General features: G+C 39.3%; 2 protein-coding genes across 3 annotated transcripts in view; both read right to left on the bottom strand.

The window, feature by feature from the left end:
• Window positions 1–8,216, bottom strand: part of appa (amyloid beta (A4) precursor protein a) — a 32,814-nt gene extending 24,598 nt beyond the window's left edge. For both annotated transcript variants that reach the window (XM_024294291.2, XM_024294290.2), the window contains exon 1: window positions 8,015–8,216. In XM_024294291.2, coding sequence (XP_024150059.1) covers window positions 8,015–8,074 — 60 coding nt within the window. In that variant the 5' untranslated portion in view covers window positions 8,075–8,216. The remainder of the gene's footprint in view (window positions 1–8,014) is intronic.
• Window positions 8,217–8,319: 103 nt separating this feature from the next.
• Window positions 8,320–18,824, bottom strand: part of cyyr1 (cysteine/tyrosine-rich 1) — an 11,512-nt gene continuing 1,007 nt past the window's right edge. Inside the window, exons 2-4 of the mRNA XM_024294292.2 lie at window positions 15,004–15,103; window positions 14,121–14,281; window positions 8,320–9,055 (exon numbers count right to left, since the gene is read on the bottom strand). Coding sequence (XP_024150060.1) covers window positions 8,928–9,055; window positions 14,121–14,281; window positions 15,004–15,103 — 389 coding nt within the window. The 3' untranslated portion in view covers window positions 8,320–8,927. The remainder of the gene's footprint in view (window positions 9,056–14,120; window positions 14,282–15,003; window positions 15,104–18,824) is intronic.

Here is an 18,824-nt window from a genome sequence, read left to right on the forward strand (position 1 = left end):
TGGGTGAGTGGAGAACAAGCAGAATTACAGATGAATGAGAGAGGGAAGAGATAACCAATAGAAGACGAACAAATAAACAGCAAAAGCTCTCCAGAATGAGACATCCAATATCGTATGATTGATTGTGCACTTCTGGATTTCCACACAGCAGCTCCCATTAAACAATACAAACGCAGGATGTCCAAGTCGACGGCCACGGACAAACAGGATACATCCAGAAATAGCTCGAGAGAGTTAAGAATTCCAGTTCTTGATGCAAACCTCCACAGCGACGGTTCGTGCAGCCAATGATACGCCCCATGACTTCAAGAAACCAGAGTTCCGTCAATCCCCAAAGGCTTACTGGAGACCAGCTTCACACCAGGGCTGGCATTTGCACTTCCACTCAAAAAAATAAAAACTAAAAATCAGCCAGCTTTTTTTAGTAGAAAATTGAAGAGTGTGAAGGGTTGGGAAATGGGAAAGAGAGGTGACAAGGAACAAATCGCTCTAATTATAGTCTGGGTACCAGGTACCTGGAGAACACTGCACTGCCATGGCAACCCCGAACAAGCAAGGGGATGAGTATGAGGAAGAAGGAGAGGAGACATTTTTTTGGAGATAGAAAAACTTTCAAAACCAAGAGCATTTGGGGTGATTTCACGATATTCATAAGAAACCCACCGTGTGGTATCCTATCGTAATGAGACATTCAGTTTTTCAAAATAGTGAAAATACCTGAATCTGCATAAAAATAGGGGTTGAGTCTTTTTATATTCCTACAATCTATCAGAGGCAAGTTATTAATCGAAGGTTTGAGATAACCGAGTTTGTTTCTCTTCTGTTCTACATAAAATGACGGAATACAGTTTAGATTATTGAGGAAACAATGAATGTAAAAATGTATTCTTCGTGGAGATTCACTTAGTGTGAAGTTGGAGAAACCAGTTTCCTTCCCTAAAACCTACCAGGAAACAACGAACAAAGTTGTGGCTTTTTATTGGTTTTGAAGGTCATCTAGGGGACTCACAACAATGAGGATCCAGCATCAGCGATATGCGGTTATCCATCCAAACCTGAAGGGTAAGGCGTTCACGTCAGATATTAATAAAACCACAGCACCTAAAACTGAAAACTGCAGAATGTTATCCAAGATTTGTCTGGATCCTCAACTGAATCTAAACATGTTTTAGTTCGGAAACAAAGAAAGTACTGATTTAAAAAAAAAAAAAAAACTCCTGGCAAATCAAGTCAAGAGTCCTATTTGTGCCCAGGATCGTCCTCCTCACAGAACAGGTTGCAGGGAAACAAAGAAGCTTTTGAGGGCCTGACTAACCTCTAACCAATGAAATCAGAACAACCAGATTCCAGGAATGCTTCACAAGAGGGCCAAGTTACCCTTTAGGAGAAAACACTATGAAAAAAAAATCCAGGGACAGTTGAGCTAATCAAATAGAATTGAGAATAGAAAATACAGTTTAGTATACCTCAACAATAGATCCACATGACTAGCGGGAAATCTCCTGTCTGAGGTGGCATTAAAACAAAGAGGAGCGATCACAGAGGGCTTTCAGAGTCGCACAAACGTCACAAAAACACAAAACAAACGTTAAAAAAGGACAGGAATGTGTTCCTGCAGGATAGAGGCCTTGCTGCTGATTCAACTGAATCATGATTTATAATGTTTGGATAAAACAGGAAAAAACTATTCTTTATGATTCATTACTACCCCTTTATTAAACACCAATAAATACAGAAATATTAAATATTTAGACTTGGTAAGACTTCTCATACAAAAATACTAATTGGTCCACATTGTGCTACACACGCTAAATAAAACACAAAAAAAGAACAAGTGCGTTTCTTTTTATCATTTTAAATCTATACACACTAAGGTTTCTCAGAAAGTGGAACATTGATAAAAATTACATTTCTTTTGTTTGGTTTCATACAAGACGCTCCAAGAAGCAAACAAAACTGTCTGAAATGCGGTTCTACTTAATTAGGGGAAGTGACAGGTTGAAGAAAAAGGCTGTATTCCTTTGAATTCCAAACAACTAAAGCTGTAGCCACATGCACCCATATGGGGGGTTGACTTGTTTGGGTCCTCAGGTTTTGGGTTCATGGTGGGTCGTAGGGGAGCGCTGGTGAGTTCGCACCGTTTTAAGGCCCGTACGGCCACATCAAGGAACGTCATGACAATGGAATATACCATTGACATGTTTGGTATAGGGTCGCCACGATTAGACGACTAATCACTAATCAAATATTAAAATAGTCAATGACGAATTTAATAGTCGATTAGTCGTTACTTTATATTATATGGAGTTAGAGTGTAGTAAATTTTAAAGTTACAATGGCATTCTGCTAGCTTTCTGGACTATTTTGGCATTTATTAAGGTTTTTCAGGCTGTTTTGGAATTTAGCAACATGCTAGCTGTTTGGCTAACTTAGGTTTTTTCTTTTAGCTTTTAGGCTGTTTTGGAGTTCAGCTAATATTTCAGCTACATACTAGCTGTTTTGGCTAACTAAGGCTTTTTTTGTTTCGAGGCTTTTTTGTAGTTTAGCAAATATGTCAGCTATATGCTAACTTTTTGGCAAATTAAGGATTTTTTCCCAGTTTTTAAAGCTAATTTAGAGGGGTTTTTTTTGTAGTTTGGCAAATATTTCAGCTGCATGCTAGCTATTTTTTGGCTAATTTAGGCATTTTGTTTTTTAGGCTATTTTGGAGTTTAGCGAATATTTCAACTACATACTAGCTGTTTTGGCTAATGTAGGCTTTTTAGGCTAATTTTTAATTAATATTTTAGTTGGCTATCTGCTTCAGTGTTTTCAGTTATCAATTTCAGCATCTTACAGCATTCACACTAGTATTATTATAACGCTAGTATGACTATATCTAGTTTTTAGATAGTTTAAAGCTAATGATGGTTAAGACATGTGCTTTACTTTCACTTTGTGCTTGACTGAATTATTCGACTAATCGGAAAAATAATCGATGATCAGTTGATTATTAAAATAATCGTTTGTGGCAGCACTAGTATGGAAAGTTATCATGAAGTATTTGTAAGGCAAAGGGAAGTTTTGCTTTTACTAAGGCATCCAATTAGTCATAGTAAGGTTTACTGGCCCCATACTGACCACGTGTGAATGATGCACGAGATAAGCAAGTGCCTAACAAGATATTTCTGAACTTTTTGCGATTTGTGCTTAATAAAGCATGACATCATTTACTCCCTTTAGATTGCTTCTGAACTTTCAGTCTCTCTGGATTCACACTGAAGTTCATGTCCACGTGAACAGAATTCCTCAAACAGGTCAGGGTTCATGTGTTTGCTCTGCAACAGAGATGAGATGAGCTTTCAGACCTGCCAAGTGTGAAGCGGACAATCCTGGGAAACAACAAACCAGCCAAATCCAAATATTGTCTACCACCATTTATTCACTCTTTATTCTTAGAAATCATTTTAATAAAAGTAAAAGGGAAGTTCCCCAAAGCTGTTGGTTTTTAGCTTGTCACAGGGAAGTTCCCACAGCCACAAAAGTCTCACTGTTCACTATCAAAATTCCAGACAGCACAGATAAGAAGAAGTCTTCTTGGGACAACTCATGTCCACAATGGTGTGACAGACCCACCAGCTGCCACAACAGGACTTTTATGGTCCCAATTTGATTTCTTTACGTTACTGTGACATTCTCTCGTGATAAAGTGCGGAAGACCTGAAAAGAACATCTGCTGACGCAAACGCTTCAGTGATTAGCCAATAAAAACTCAACAGAAGAAGAAAACAAGCTGAATATAAATTATATTTTTTAAACCCCATTCAATCCTATCACACAGTTTTGTCTAATATTACATCAAGTCTTTATCAGTTCTAACAAAATCATGAAATAAAAAAAATGCAACAACATTGTAAGTTTAATTTTTTCATTATTTAGGCTGTCTGAGCCATTATTACTGATCAAATCGATAAGAATTATATTGGTTTAGTTTTCCTTGTGAGGTACCAGATGACCAACAAATAGAACATTAATTATCCAGATTTGGCATCTCTTGTGCACTTTTACGGCACTGGGTAAGAAAACGGTTTAGCTTAGATTTTAAACCAAAAGCACAACCAACAACAAGGTTTCTTTTTATCCAAATTTAAAACTCAGAATGAAGCTCAAGAAGTTTCATTTTTGGGGGACTTTAAAAAATATATATTTTAAAGATTTTAAAACTGAGATGCAACCTGAAAAAGTAAAAATGAAAAAGTAACACATGAAAAGATATATTTTTATTGTAGCATGCAATTTTTCTAACAAACGAACAGTAGAATGAGCAAGACAGCCAGCAACATGTAATAGTATTAAGCCTCTTTATTAAGAGGGGAGATCTGCCCTACCCTGGTCTGAAAGACTGTAGTGTACATCAACAGTCTGAACCCATCTAAGTACTATTATCCCAGGATTTTTAAAAACGAAAAAGCTGGCATTCAACTCCCACGCTGTACACATCACAGTCTTCCTTAACAGGGTGGGTCCATCAGGAAAAGCAGCTTCCTATTCATGTTAGTCCAGGCCATTCATGAAAGAAATCTTCAAGCCCCGACAAGCTCAGAAACTTTCAACATCACAATCTCTAGCCTGTGGATAGCATCTCTGAACATTTAGAAACAGCCATTTTCCCCGGATCCCATTTTTATGAACTTCGATGTTAAAAAAATCTCAGCAAGCTCAAACTGAAGTGACCCCGGCTACAGATTCCGAACAAAGCCAGAGCCCAGACCATTCATTCAAAGTCCACTGATTATAGACCACGGTCAGCAAACAATGGAGACCAGATGCCACATTTCTGCTCGTTCATCAGAGGGACAGAAAACTGACCGCGGAAGGCCACAAGGACGAAAACAACAGACCGAAGCTGACCACGGCTGACACGAAGCGGGAATTCATTGATTCATTAAAGATTTGGAGAAGATTTTACTTCTAAATCAAGTTTAATTAAGTCACAAAGACATTGTGCATTTTGATTAAAAACCAAAAAACAGTCTGAATATAAGGAAACAAATATCTAAAGATGGGACTGGTTTTACTTCGATTGTTGCAATTATTCTTCTTATTGATCTCCATCTTCAAACAAGTGGTTGTTGTGACATTTCCAGGTTATAAAAATAAAACTTGCTTCATTTACTATTTGACTAGCAGTTACAAGTGTCTCAAACGTCAAGTTTGACCTGCTAAAAACGGTTCCAGCAAGGATCGTTTGGGCAAGTAAAGGTGTTCATTTGAAGTCCAGTGCAGACTAAACAAGTGAAGCCTGGTGTGGTGTGCCAGGGTGAAGCTAGCAAGGCAAAAGATATACAAAAAAAGTCAACATCATGTTATGATGAATAGAGAAGGCACACAGCTTTAATTCAAAGGCACTCAAATAAAAAGATATGTCTTGTGGATACGTGTAGTATAAATAGAGCAATACAGCTCGGAAATAGTTTATTATATTATTATACTATTTATTATATTATACTTAGGTGTAACTTGTATGTGATTTTTTTTTAATAGACTCATGTTTGTTATTTTCCACTAACAACCACTAGAGGGCACTGTAGGTGTGCATATCAGTATTTGCTACTGACAGCAACACAGAAGAAGCAGCAGCGAAGAAGCAATGGACGAATAATTTAATAGATTTGGTGATATGAAATGATATGAAATGATATACCAAGTTTAGTTGACTTAGCGTGTTTTTACGCTGTGTTTATCTGAATAATTGCTCAGATATTGTGCTAATATACTAGACTCTAATTCAATTCCTCCTATGTTTTGTGAATTTAAATGCAGTTTTGATTGTGAAGCATAAATATTCAGTTTATCTTTTTGTTATGATTTGCCTTTCAAGATAAAATGTCCATTTGTCATCCCATATTTTCTTAAATAAATTGCCACAAAAGTGCAATTTATACTCCATCAACTTAAGCCTCGTTTCCACTGAGCAATCGAGTACGGCCTGGTTCGGTAAGTAGTGGTACGGTATGCTCCAGTTAATTCTGGTAAACATTTTTTTTTTGATGGTGCAGGTGTGGTGTAGACTGCTAGCGTGTCATTGTAGTGTGAAGACTAGAAAAGCAACAACAATGGATGTCAACCAGCAGATCATCTTCTCATCTTTTCCTAGTTTTACTTTTTGAATATTGTGTATGACAGGAATTTAATGTAGTTTGAAAGAAGAATGTGGGCGGCTGCCTATAAGAAGAATACAGTCGTAACGGGGAAAATGGAAACACTAGCTTAGCACTTTATTGTCATTCTTTAACGTCGTCACTTTCTCCCAATCAACAAGTGGCTACAGTGACTCCGCCCCAACCGCCCTGTTCCATTTTTTAATGGACCTTCAACAGATGGCAGCCCTCAAGAAGTAAGGGTCAGTACCGTTTGATGGGTCCATTTTGCAATGGAAGCGTTGAAAATACTGGACCGTACCATACCGAACCGCTTAGTGGAAACGAGGCTTTATATAAGATTTTTGGGGTTTTTTTGTACCTGCGACTTGTACTCCGGTGCAACATAAGTCCGGAAAAACGTGGTTGCTGCTACGACAGGAATAGTCTGTCCTCAAAAGCTCATTGTGAAAGTATCCCCAATCAAATAAAAGGTGGTAATTTTTGGTATTCTCACCTAAATAAAAAGAGATATTAGACTGTTTTGGTCTGATACAACCATTAGAGAGCATAAATAATAATTTAGCTGTTGGATGATTATTTTAATTGGTTTTATTAAATAATATAGATAAAAGTAAAGCACAACAGGGTGACATAGCATATTTTTTATAAATGTAGACAAACACGTTGTTTTAGGACAAAACAAATGGATTATTTAGATTTAAAAAGGACTCAAAGAACTTAAGGAAAAATGGTGAGTCGGTGTGTTAAAATGTGAGAGCTAGAAACAGGTGAGGAGGCAGCAGAGATGTTCAGAGCTGCTGTTTGCTTCCCGACAAATGCTGCAGTGCACCGCCGCCATCTTACCTCTCCACTCTCTACCGAGTCACTGAAATATGTGGAGGGCGTTAATGATGTTTGCTCCGACACCAACCGTCTTTTTTTTCTCCTTTCTTTCTTTAGGCGGTATCGTGTCTTTTGGTTTAGCCATCATGGCAGCTTTGGAGCTTCCATTACGAAATAGCACAATATGTAAGCGACTCTTCCCCCTAAAACACGCCCACTCCCAAGCGCTGACCCCCGGGATATGGAAAATGTTCGAAGCCGCATTTCGTTTAGCCTCCGTCAATAAGACTTTCATGAGAAGAAATTCGTCCAAACTTCATTTAAATGAAGTATTTTGGCTAACACGATAACTCTTGCTAGCTGTGTTCTGGTGGTTGAACACGCATTCTAGGCAGGGATTTAAATCACGGCCGAACATGGGATCACTGGATGAAAACTAAAGATTCACCGCCTTAAATAAAAGCACAAGTGTGTACTAAGATGTCACTATAGTCTCATTTTAACATTAAAGGCCTAAAACCCGGGTTATAACGGACATTGTAATGTCACAGAAAAACGGGATCGAGGGGGTTTAAATTTAAGCTCAACACATCCGGTTATTTAAAACACTAAAAATACATACATTTATTTTGTTATTTCAAACATTTTAATGGGCTAATGGTGAACAAAAACAAAGCTACGATTTGACAAAGTGTAAAAAATAAACATATATAAAAAATTTGTAAATTTTAAAGCGTTTAAGGAACTTTTCCGGTTGAGACTTTCAAAATAAAACATAATAAATTATTTTCATTAACAAAAACCCAATGTTTTACGTTTAATCTAGTCAAATTGTTAAGTTTATTATTGTCCTATGTCTAAAATAGAATGTCAATTCAATATCAACATGGTTTCAAATTTTCTCAGCAAGTAAATACAGCTACAAGATTAAGTTTGAAGGGCATTTCCGGTTTAGAATTGAACTCACTCCAGTCATCCCAACCAGGCAGCAATATGGTGGAAAATCCTACAAATTCTCTCACACAAAAGGGATTTATTTTTTTTCCTACCTCCACGGCCAGCGCTGACACCACTGCTGCCACCAGCAGTAAAACTACTCCGCGCCCCATCTCGTTTGGCTGACAAAGCGCTCCCCAAAAAACACACCAAACGGCGTCTTAGTCGTATTTCGAAACGGGAAAAGAAGGGGTGTTTCGCCGCCGGTGACTCCCGTCGTCTGATGGTGAGCGATACTGAAGCCGCACAGCTGCTCAGAGGGCTGGTCACGTGACCACTGTATGGGAGGGGGAGGAGGGAGCATGGATTCTTCTTCTTCTTTTTACATTTTTTGAATCCACTTTTTTTTGCAAACGTTTTATCTTTTATTGGTCCAAGCAAGAAAAAAATGTAAAATAATAAAAAAAATAGTACAAAACATTGACACTACATTTATAACATTTTTCTACAGTTAGCCCCCAGAAATTCACAGTTTACACACAGTAAGGTCAAACATTTGAATAAAGATAAAATAAAACTGCGCTGACCCAGTTTACTTCTAAAATCACATTTCGTTTAAGGCAGTTCTGTAACATGATTCCAGTCTTTTTAAGTTAGCACACCATTTTTGACCTGTTTAAAATGGCTTTAATCTAATGTGCCTTCCTTTATTTAGAAAAATAAATTCTCCTTAAGATTCTCGCAGAGATTTTTTCCTCCTGACAAAAGTAATTTTCACCTTCAGAGTGGTGCACAGACGGGCCACATAAGGGTATTAGTGAGCACAAAGTACCAGCTGCAGGCCAGCCAGGCTGGTTAATTCTATCAGACGTGATGTCCTGTTCTTCAGCCGTCCTGACCCACATTTTTGTCGCACACGTATGCTCATTTCGGTAGCAGCAGGAATGCAGTGGCACTGAAGTGTTTTGGGAGGGTGGCACGGATTGTCTGCAGGTCCCAGATGCTCCATCCACACTTGAGGGGGATTCACTTGCAGCCGGGATAAGGGGGCGGCGGAGAGCAGTTGCCCGGCTGAGGCTGTGCTGGGGTGTAGGGTGGGGGGCGCAGTGATGGTGGGTACATCTCGTAGTCGCAGGTGTATGGAGGTGGAGGACCTGAAACCACAGAAACATAAAAAGGTCAGGTTTTATAAGACATAGGCCCAGATTTGGGGATTTGGCAAACAATTGCACCCTCTAGGGACTGAAATTACAAACTGCAATCTGCAGGAAAGTAGAGCCAGCAAAGGTCTGTTGATGAAAAAGGTAAGTTCTTGTGGCATATTTAAAGAAAATTAAGCTCTGAGTATGTATTTGTTCAAATTGTTGTGAAACATGAGAATACGAAAAATTATGTTGAAAAAAAGTAAGCTCCAAGAGAGTGCAAATGGATGATGGGAAGTGGGGGTATGCTAACTCCGCACCAACTCAGATGGTAATTTCTTATGAACTCCTGCAGAAATCATGTCTGAGTAAACAACACAAGTTTGATGCTTTTGGCTAAAAAATGGCATAACCATGATTATGAGACCACTGGGAACGCCCAAACCAACAAAAAACTAGATATGTAGCATTACCTGCAATAATGCAAGTGTGAATGCTGTAAGATGAACGTGGAAGCTAAATATGCCAGAGCAGTTAGCTGAAAATGCTGAAGCAGAAAGGTTGCTAAAATATAGGTTAAATGCCAAATTATCAAAAAAAGAAAAAAAAAACTGGAAACATGTCTAAATTAGCAAAAAACAACTAGCATAATGCTAAAATGTTAGCTTAATTCCAAATCAGATTAAAAAGAAAGCAAACTTGTCTAATAGCAAAAACAAAAACAAAACAACAACAAAAAAAAAACAGCTGGCATAATGCTAAAATGTTATATTAACTCCAAATTTGGTAAAAAAATAATGGAATCGTGTCTAAATTAGCCAAAAACAGCTAGCATAATGCAAACTTTTTTTTTTTTGCCAAAATTCCAAATTAGCCAAAAAACTGGTAACATGTCTAAATGAAAAAAAAATCCAGCAAGCATAATGCTTAAATGTTAGTTAAACTCAAAATTAAGCTAAAAACTGAAACATATCTAAATTAGCCAAAAAACTGGAAACATGTCTAAATTAGCCAAAAACAGCTAGCATAATGCCAAAATGTTAGCTTAATTCCAAATCAGGCAAAAAAAGAAACATGTCTAAATAGGAGAAAAAAAAAACATCTAGCATGATGCTAAAATGTTAGATTAACTCCAAATTTGGCAAAAAAATATGGAATCATGTCTAAATTAGCCAAAAACAGCTATCATAATGCAAACTTTTTTTTTGCCAAACTCCAAATTAGCCAAAAAAACTGGTAACATGTCTAAATGAGAAAAAAAAATCCAGCTAGCGTAATGCTAAAATGTTAGTTAAACTCAAAATTAAGCTAAAAACTGTAAACATGTCTAAACTAGCCAAAAAAAACTGGAAACATGTCTAAATTAGCCCAAAACAGCTAGAAAAATCCCCAAATTTTAGCTAAATTCAAAATTAGCCAAAAAAACTGGAAACATGTCTAAATTAGCAAAACAAACAAACAAAAAAACAAAAAAACATCTAGCATTGTGCTAAAATGTTAGCTTAAATCCAATTTTGCCTAAAAGCTGGAAAAATGTCTAAATTATCCAACAACAGCTAGCATGTTGCTAAAATAAAAGTTTGATTCTAAATTAACCTAAAAACCCAGTGGTTGCTGAAAAACCTTAAAGTGTGAATGGTGTCTCTAGCAGAAAGTGAATGTAGAAGTTCACAAGTTTTAAAAGTGCACAAAGTTTTTGAAGGATTTGAGCAATTTCTTATTAATTTCGAATGGGACATATTTTGCTCAATGTTTCAAAAACTATGTAGTTTAAAAATACAAAAAGTACAAGCAGTAATGTTCTGAACGAGCTGAACATTTTGATACCAAGATTGCTGATATTGCTGAAAGTGTGATTGAATTTTTATGTGCTGAAAAACAAACGGAAAGGAGCAGGAGAATCACTATAGTGTGAACACCCATTGCTTACCAAGCATTCACACTATTGTTTGGTAAAAGTTTGAGAGCATCAGCAGAAGTTTCACAAACTCTTGGTGTGGCTGCATCCATTTTGCATGCATTCAGCACCACCCGGGTGAAACTCGATCAGAGCTGCAGAGCAGCATAAGAGGCCGTTCAGCTTGAAGGAGACGGCGCAGAGGAGAATGAAACATGATAAATAAATGATTAGCCCGCTCAAAAAAAAAAAAAAGAAAAATAACATTTCTCCGGCTGCAGACCGTAACAGAGCACCACCTCTGAGGTCAACGGGACCCTGTCTGTAGGAATGTCTTTTAGTTTTCGACAGGTTTATAGTTGGAATCCAGTGCTTGTCTCTTTGAATTCTGTTAGTAATCCACACTGTGGTTAGAAATATTGCTGCAGGTCAAAGAAGAGCTGGTTACACATTACACCTCTGCTCCTCTCTATTCAAAAGAGCCGGCCTGAGGACACGAGATGAGGTTACACTGCGACAAAATCTCTGAAACACGACACCTGGGAAACAACATCGTGAAAAACTATTCAAAACAAGCATCTTTTGTTTCACTGATCCATAGAAAAACAGAAAAAAACGCTATTTTTCCAAACCATACCAGTCTCTAACTTTTAGTTAATGAGTAACTAAACATAATTGGTGCTTCCGTTTCCAAGTTCCTGTCATTTGTAGGTGTGTCAGGAGGTTTGGATCAAGTTTCAGGTGTGGTTTGAAAACACATGTCATCTTCTATCGCTGCAAAGCCCTGTTAGAGATAACAGTTTGAACAAAGAGGTATGCAGAAATGCAATGTGAAGCTTAATTTTGATCAGAAAAATACCACAACTACGTATCAAAAACACCATTTTCATCAGAGTGGGGGTTTAAACTGTTTTGCTTCTCAGACTGTCTAAGTATAAATGTAAAACATAACAAGCAGAAACAGACAGAGCAGAATCATTTTAGTCATATTTCCGTAAAAGATCCTGGTTTGTCCTCACGACTTGTGGGGCAAAAGGTCTGGGGTTAATTTTTTCATCCTAAAAATCCCACATGGTGGCAGTATGATGGTTTAGGGGCTTAAAACCTCGTAGAAACTAAAAATGCTCATCATCAGTTGAGCGAAAGCTCAAAGATTCTGTAAAACATTAGTCCAAACATTGAGTTATGAAGAGCAAATTCTGTACTTAAACCAGAACGCGATTTATTCTGGAAAACTCTTCAACAGCAGGAAAAAAAAATTCCTCTTGCGATCCATTGAAGATGTTGACAGTTTGGTGACACAACAACTAACAGTGCAAACATTTATAATCCATTCTCTCATTAACATAAAGAAATAAGGGTCTACCTAGTTATACTTCTGAAGTGCAACGGTCTGTAGTTTCTGAAACATTTATTGTGGCACTAAAATCTGTTTCAGATATAAAATAAATGAACTGTTTTCCCAACTGATGGACCAACGCATTCTCACTAACAGATCCTCAAATATGGACGTATGGTTTGGGCCCCCTCCGTGCCACTTTTTGACATTTTGGGTGTCCCCAACTTGTCGTTTTTTGATGTGCTGGCTTTTCCCGTTAGATCAGGGGTCCCCAACCGGTACCAGCATGAGGACCGCTTGGTACCAACTCACAGACAGGGGAAAAAATGCATACGCTAACCAGGAGTCCTCAACCCTAGGGATCTGGACCGGAACCCTAATCCTAGGCCGGAACCATTTCCGCATCCGGTACTGCGTCCTGAGGGTTGGGGACCCTTGATTTAGAGGGAACAGCCAGCACATCAAATATGGACAAGTTGGGGACACCCAAACAGCGGTGCAGAGGGGCCCCAAGGCTTGGGGATCTCCGGTTAGTGTATGCATTTTTTCCCCGTCTCTAAATCGATACCAAGCGGCCCTCGGACTGGTACTGGTTGGGGACCCCTGATTTAACAAGAACAGCCAGCACGTCAAAAACAACAAGTTGGGGACACCCAAACAAGTGGTGCGGAGGGGGTCCAGTGGTTGGGGACCCCTGGCTAGCATATCTTTTTTTTCCCCTGTCTGTTGGTATCAAGCGGCAATCGGACTGGTACTGGTTGGGGTTCCCTGTTTTAACAGGAACAGCCAGCACGTCAAAAAACAACAAGTTGGGGACACCAAAAAAGATGCGCAGAGGGGGCCCAAAGATCGGGGACCTCTGGTTACGCTATGCATTTTTTCCCATCTGAGTCGGTACCAAGCGACCTTCAGACTCGATGGAGACCCCTGATTTAACAAGAAAAGCCAGCACATCAAAAAATAACAAGTTGGGGACCCCTAAAAAGTAGTGCGGACAGGGCTCAATGGTAAGGGACCCAACCAACGGGAACACCCAAAACATCAAAAGGTGGTGCAGAGGGGGCCCCAACCATATATGTGACCAGTTGTGAGTGAGAATGTGAAGGTTAGATGAGACAAGTCAAGGCAAAAACAATTAAGGGATCAATTCCTTTCTGGATATTGGTTTGGGTGCATGTAACCCTTGGGGTATTCTAGGTACGTTGACGTTGGGAGTGGAGTCATCTGAACCCCATAAGAGAGCACAAGTGTTAAGATGTGGCTGCTTCTGTTTATGACCCTCCATGGATCCAGATAACCCCCAAACTTGCAGCACCTGTACCGGCAAACCCCCCATATGACTAAGGCTTTTCATTGAGATGTTTCTAGTCCTTGTGCTATCCTAGGTATGTTGACGTTGGGGTCATCTGGACCCCTCAAGATAGTGTGCTGAACTTTTTTTTTCAATTATCTTTGATGGTCACTGGTGTCCATGGCACATATTACATCCTCTCCACCTTCATCCACATTTGTCATGAGATGGATAAAACGTCAATCCAAGGCTTGGGTCATCTGGACCCCATAAGATAGCACAAAAACACTTCCTCCAATCAAAATCATAAAATGTTGGTCAATAATCTGAAATATATAGGAAGTAAAACTGCAATTACGCCTTGGGATTGACTGGCAAGCTGTGAAGGGTAACCTCCACCTTCACCCAAACAGTAGCTGGATAGGCTCCAGCAACCGAAAGAGGTATACCCTTTTCAAACATCTCTATGTTTCAAGATTTTTAACTGACAGATAATACATTCCCATATTGTAACGGTTAAGAACGCTTAGAAGGTGCTGGGTCGACCAACCTGGGTATCCCTGTGTCACAGTGTTGATGTAAGAGGTGTTGAAGACGCCGACCCGAGCGCCACGTCCATTCTTCATGCACATGCACATGCACAGGAACAAGGCGGCCACCGCCCCCATCAGAAACACCACGCCAAACACGATGCCGGAGATGGCGGTGCCCCTGGAAAAACGAACGGACAGACTTCGATTTAAGGCTAACCTTCGTTATGTCTGTGTCCTAAACCTAACTAGGAGCCTAGATGTTAAAGTGTGCCACATTTACACAGAACAAGGTCTACCTTTCAATGAAGTGGCTCTAATATGATAAATATGTGTCTGAGCGAGTGTAAGTAGATGCAACTTTGTGGTTTCCATGGAAATGTAGTGACAGCTTCATGTGGAGCCATGTGACAGGACTCATGAGAAGGGTTTTTGCATGAACTTGTGCAACAGCAAACAGTCCTGTTCCCTGCAGTTCTCAGGTGCAGTCGTGAGCATCAGTGCCTCTCGCAAGGTTTTTGACCAAATCCCTTCCGGAGGGAAAAATAAGTCTATTAACTTAACAAGATATTCAACACCCCCCTGTCTCCCTTGAGTTTTGTGGTGTTTGGAGTGGGCATGTGTTAGATCACACTCTTTTATCCAGCAGGAGATAATTGAGGCCTCCTAGCAACCAAGGTTGTTGAAGAGCGGACTGCCGCATCTCAGATCAGCCCCTTTTCATCCTCATGAAGGTGTCAGGCCGGCAGATTTGTCACATCTGAACACATTCAATTACTAAAGTTATTTCTGGTGGAGAGGAAAAAAAATACTAAAAGGTGTAGACTTTGATGTGAACAAAAAAAGACAGCTTTAGAAAAGAGGTCGTTTTTTTTTTTTTTTCTTCTTTTCTAACAAACTTACGAGAGGACGTCCCCCACGTAGGCGTAGTAGGAGCAGCAGAAAGGAGGAGATCCGTCACAGCAGTATTCAATGCAACCTTCACATTGGGCGTCACTGCCGCCTGCAAACATTCACAAGGTTATTAGAGCTTCAGATGAGGAAAAAAACAACATTCTTCTTAATCTGGGTCATGTAATATTCTTTACTTTAGTCAGAATGAGATCTGCAATCAATTCATGTTCGTTTTCACTTTAACACCATGCTGCTCTGTACATATGAATGGCAGACAATCAGCACAGTCAGAAGCCCTTTCAGTGTCATTAACATTACAAAAACATGAGGTTTAACCAGTCGGCACCCCTTTAACACAATCATTGTAAATAAAAAATAAAACAAAACTGTTTTTTTTATGTTCACTTTGGCTTTAAAGTTGACTATTTTACCATTGGAGTGAATGGAGACTGATTTCCTATCACTACAACCCTTCAATAGTTAATGATTTCCCTTAGAATGTACTAAATTTGTGTCAAGAAGAACAAGAATCAGCAAGTTAGTGGGTTGCTGCTTGGCTTTGACCATTGACTGTATATGAGAACTGGACCGAGTAACTCCTCTCCCTAACTTTCCAAACAGGAAGTGCCGGCTGACTCCAAGACACTTCTATAGAAAAATAAACAAGTCAGAATGACCATTTTTGATCTGATACCTTTTTTTAAGCATGTTCTCGCTAATGCTATTTTTTTTTCCATTATATTTTTTCTGTAGTTTAAGTTATTCAAGTTGTGAATCGACCAATCAGTAAAAGTAGGTGGTCTCACGTCGATTGTTTGAAAAGTTTGATCGACAGATTCCCCCGAGTCCACTTTTAAGTAGTAGGGGTGTGGTCTTCCCACACGTTCACTTCTAATTGGTGAGAGTGGTTGCCATAGGAACAGTGACTCAAACCAACTTGAACCAATCACTGCTTCCTGATGTTGTCTGGCTTCAGTATGGCAAAAAAATAAAATATCAACCAAATCGACTTAATTTGGTTGAAGTGGAAGTAAGCCAATTTCTATGGATGATGTCACACTCACTCGGTCCAGTTCCCAGATAAAGTCAATGGTTTCAACATCAATAGAGTTTGAGGTTCTGAGCTCATTGGTGCTTCAAGTTTGATGTGCATTTTGACAGGAATCAAGAAGATCAATTACAATAATGTTAAGCTGTTTTAATTGACTCATATAAATGTTAGAATCTAAAAACAAACATTTGCATTTCATGCTAGTTAGCTAAGATAAAATAGGATTATTTATCTAAACAAACTGTTGAAAGTTAAGAATGTGCTGACCCAACCTGAACATATTGTTTCCGGCATTTCCATTCATAAAAGCATTTTTTTTCCCTTTTGCAAAGTCAAAGCAGACTGGTCCACCCTCGAAACTGCAATGTGAAATCAAACCAGATGAATAAATGGAGGATATTTTCCAGCTTTGCTCACCAAATCAAGGCTGAGTATCACACATTTGCCACTTTAGCTTTCACTTTAAGAAAGGAAACTAAACAAAAATAATAAGACAAACAAGACGGATTTGTTTGAACACAATTGCACAACCTTTATGAAGTATCCCATAGGTAAGTACACAAGATACAGGTAACACAAAACCTGTATGAGAGAAAAAACAGCCTACACTTCCCATCTGCTGAAATACTGTCTAACGCTGACAGACCAATTCATAATACAAGAAATTTGCATGAAGACTGTAGTTTCATTTTGTGGTTCTGCTAGTTTCTTGGAACGTGTCATTAGTTGTGTTTACAGGCCCTTAAGGAACCTGGTTTCTGCTAACTCTTCCTCCTTTGATCCAGATGCTTCTTTCTTTAAAAACTTGAGTGCTGAGTGTTAGCAAACTTTGTTCTGCAAATATACTCCTCGAGAAAGGTGGTTCATTGGGAAGGGTCTCTAGAAAAACCCAACGTCGTGTTATCTGTTACACATCGGGGTGTGTGTGTGTGTAGTGATGTTGCAGTTGTGCTCGGGAAGCATTTGGGTGATTTAACCCTTCAGTGCAACACTTCATGCCTTAGTCACAACAACTCTTAACAGTGGATACAGGAAAAATATAAACCCACCCGCACAAAACTTAAAGATTGTAGACCGCTCGGTGAGCCCGTAGTGTGAAATGTTTATGTGCAATTTTTCCCACAGGCATGGTCAAAACAAGTCGTAGTAAACACTTACATCATCTGGTGAGTCTGTAGGGTAAAACATTTATGTGAAATTTTCTACGGGCATGCTTAATATAAGTCGTAGTGAACACTTATGCCACATGGTAACCACATGGCGAGCCCGTAGAGTGAAATGTTAATGTGAAATTTCCTACGGGCATGCTCAATATAAGTCGTAGTGAACACTTATGCCACTTGGTAACCACTTGGTGAGACAGTAAAGTGAAATGTTTATACCCGATTTCTCTACGGGCATGCTCAAAACAAGTGGTAGTGAAAACTACACCACTCGATGAGTCCGTAGCGTGAAATGTTCATTCGCAGTTTTTTCTACAGGCATCCTCAATACAAGTCGTAGTGAAGACAACACTTCGTGAGCCCGTAGGGTGAATTGTTCATGGGGAATTTTTTGCTACGGGCATGCTCAATGCTAGTCGTAATGAACACCTAATACTACGTGAGCCCCTAAAGTGAAATGTTCATGCGCAATTTTTTTCTACAAACATCCTCAATGCAAGTCATAGTGAACACATACCACTCGGTGAGTCTGCAGAGTGAAGTGTTCATGCAGAATTTTTGCTATGGTCATGCTCAGTACTAGTCTTAGTGTAGACTTAGACAACGTGCAGGGGTAAGTAGAAGTGAATTAGGCGATACATAGGCTAGTTATACAATTTTTTCTTGTATTTTATTCCTCTTAAATCCTGCAGACTATGCAAGGAATGGTTGAATACTAGGCAGAGTGTATTTTATTTGGGCGTCCCACAGGTACTCACATATCTCCTACAAACCCAATGCGTGTGGTAAGTAAGGAGCCAACACCTTACAAACAACAAGAGCATTAGGGCACTGTGCAGTAGAATCACACTGATGTCATAAGTGGCTACAACTTCCATTAGCATTAAGAATACTATACGATACACTTACTACACGCATGACAATCGGATATTCCATTTTCATGACGTCCCTTGAGGTGTCTGTAATCTGAGCCTCAAGAGAACTGCAAGACAACCCAAAATCCTTGCATGCATGTAATACTGGGTATTGATTGAGCCAACGGTGGATTTGAACCCATTCCCCCAGCCTCAGGGAGGACGCTCAACCACTTGGCTGCTGAGGTTTGTGTTTCAAGTCTGTAATCTGGTAACTAGTGTTAAGAAATAATAACAGCCAAATCATACGTACATCACACAGATGCATCGTGGGTAATGGAGCTGTGCTTTGAGTTATTTTTGGGAGAGCTTTTGACCATGAGTGACTCATCTTCAATGAAATCCGATCCTGAATTGTCAGACTGCTCTTTTGTCACTTTAAAAGTGTGAAAGCGGCATCTGGGATCCTCGCCGAGGATCTAATTAGTTGAGTGGGAGATCATTAGACTTGCGCACGGCGTGATGGGCACAGAAGAATGGGAGCTCCGTCACATGTGCAGACAGGAATCATTTGTAGGCACGCCGAGGATCTTCCAAGGAAAACAAGCAATCTTTGCTTGCGGATCTGCTCTATGTCAGCACTTACCGTCTAAGAAATGTGTGCCTGGGGGAGCAAATACGAGAGGTTGGGGAAAAAAGGAATGAATTATGAGCTGAGGAGAGCTGAGGAACATCCATTTTCAAATTGAAGTCAAGCGGTTT

This window comes from Oryzias melastigma, linkage group LG2 (genome assembly GCF_002922805.2).
Source record: "Oryzias melastigma strain HK-1 linkage group LG2, ASM292280v2, whole genome shotgun sequence".
In the NCBI taxonomy this organism is placed as follows: domain Eukaryota; kingdom Metazoa; phylum Chordata; class Actinopteri; order Beloniformes; family Adrianichthyidae; genus Oryzias; species Oryzias melastigma.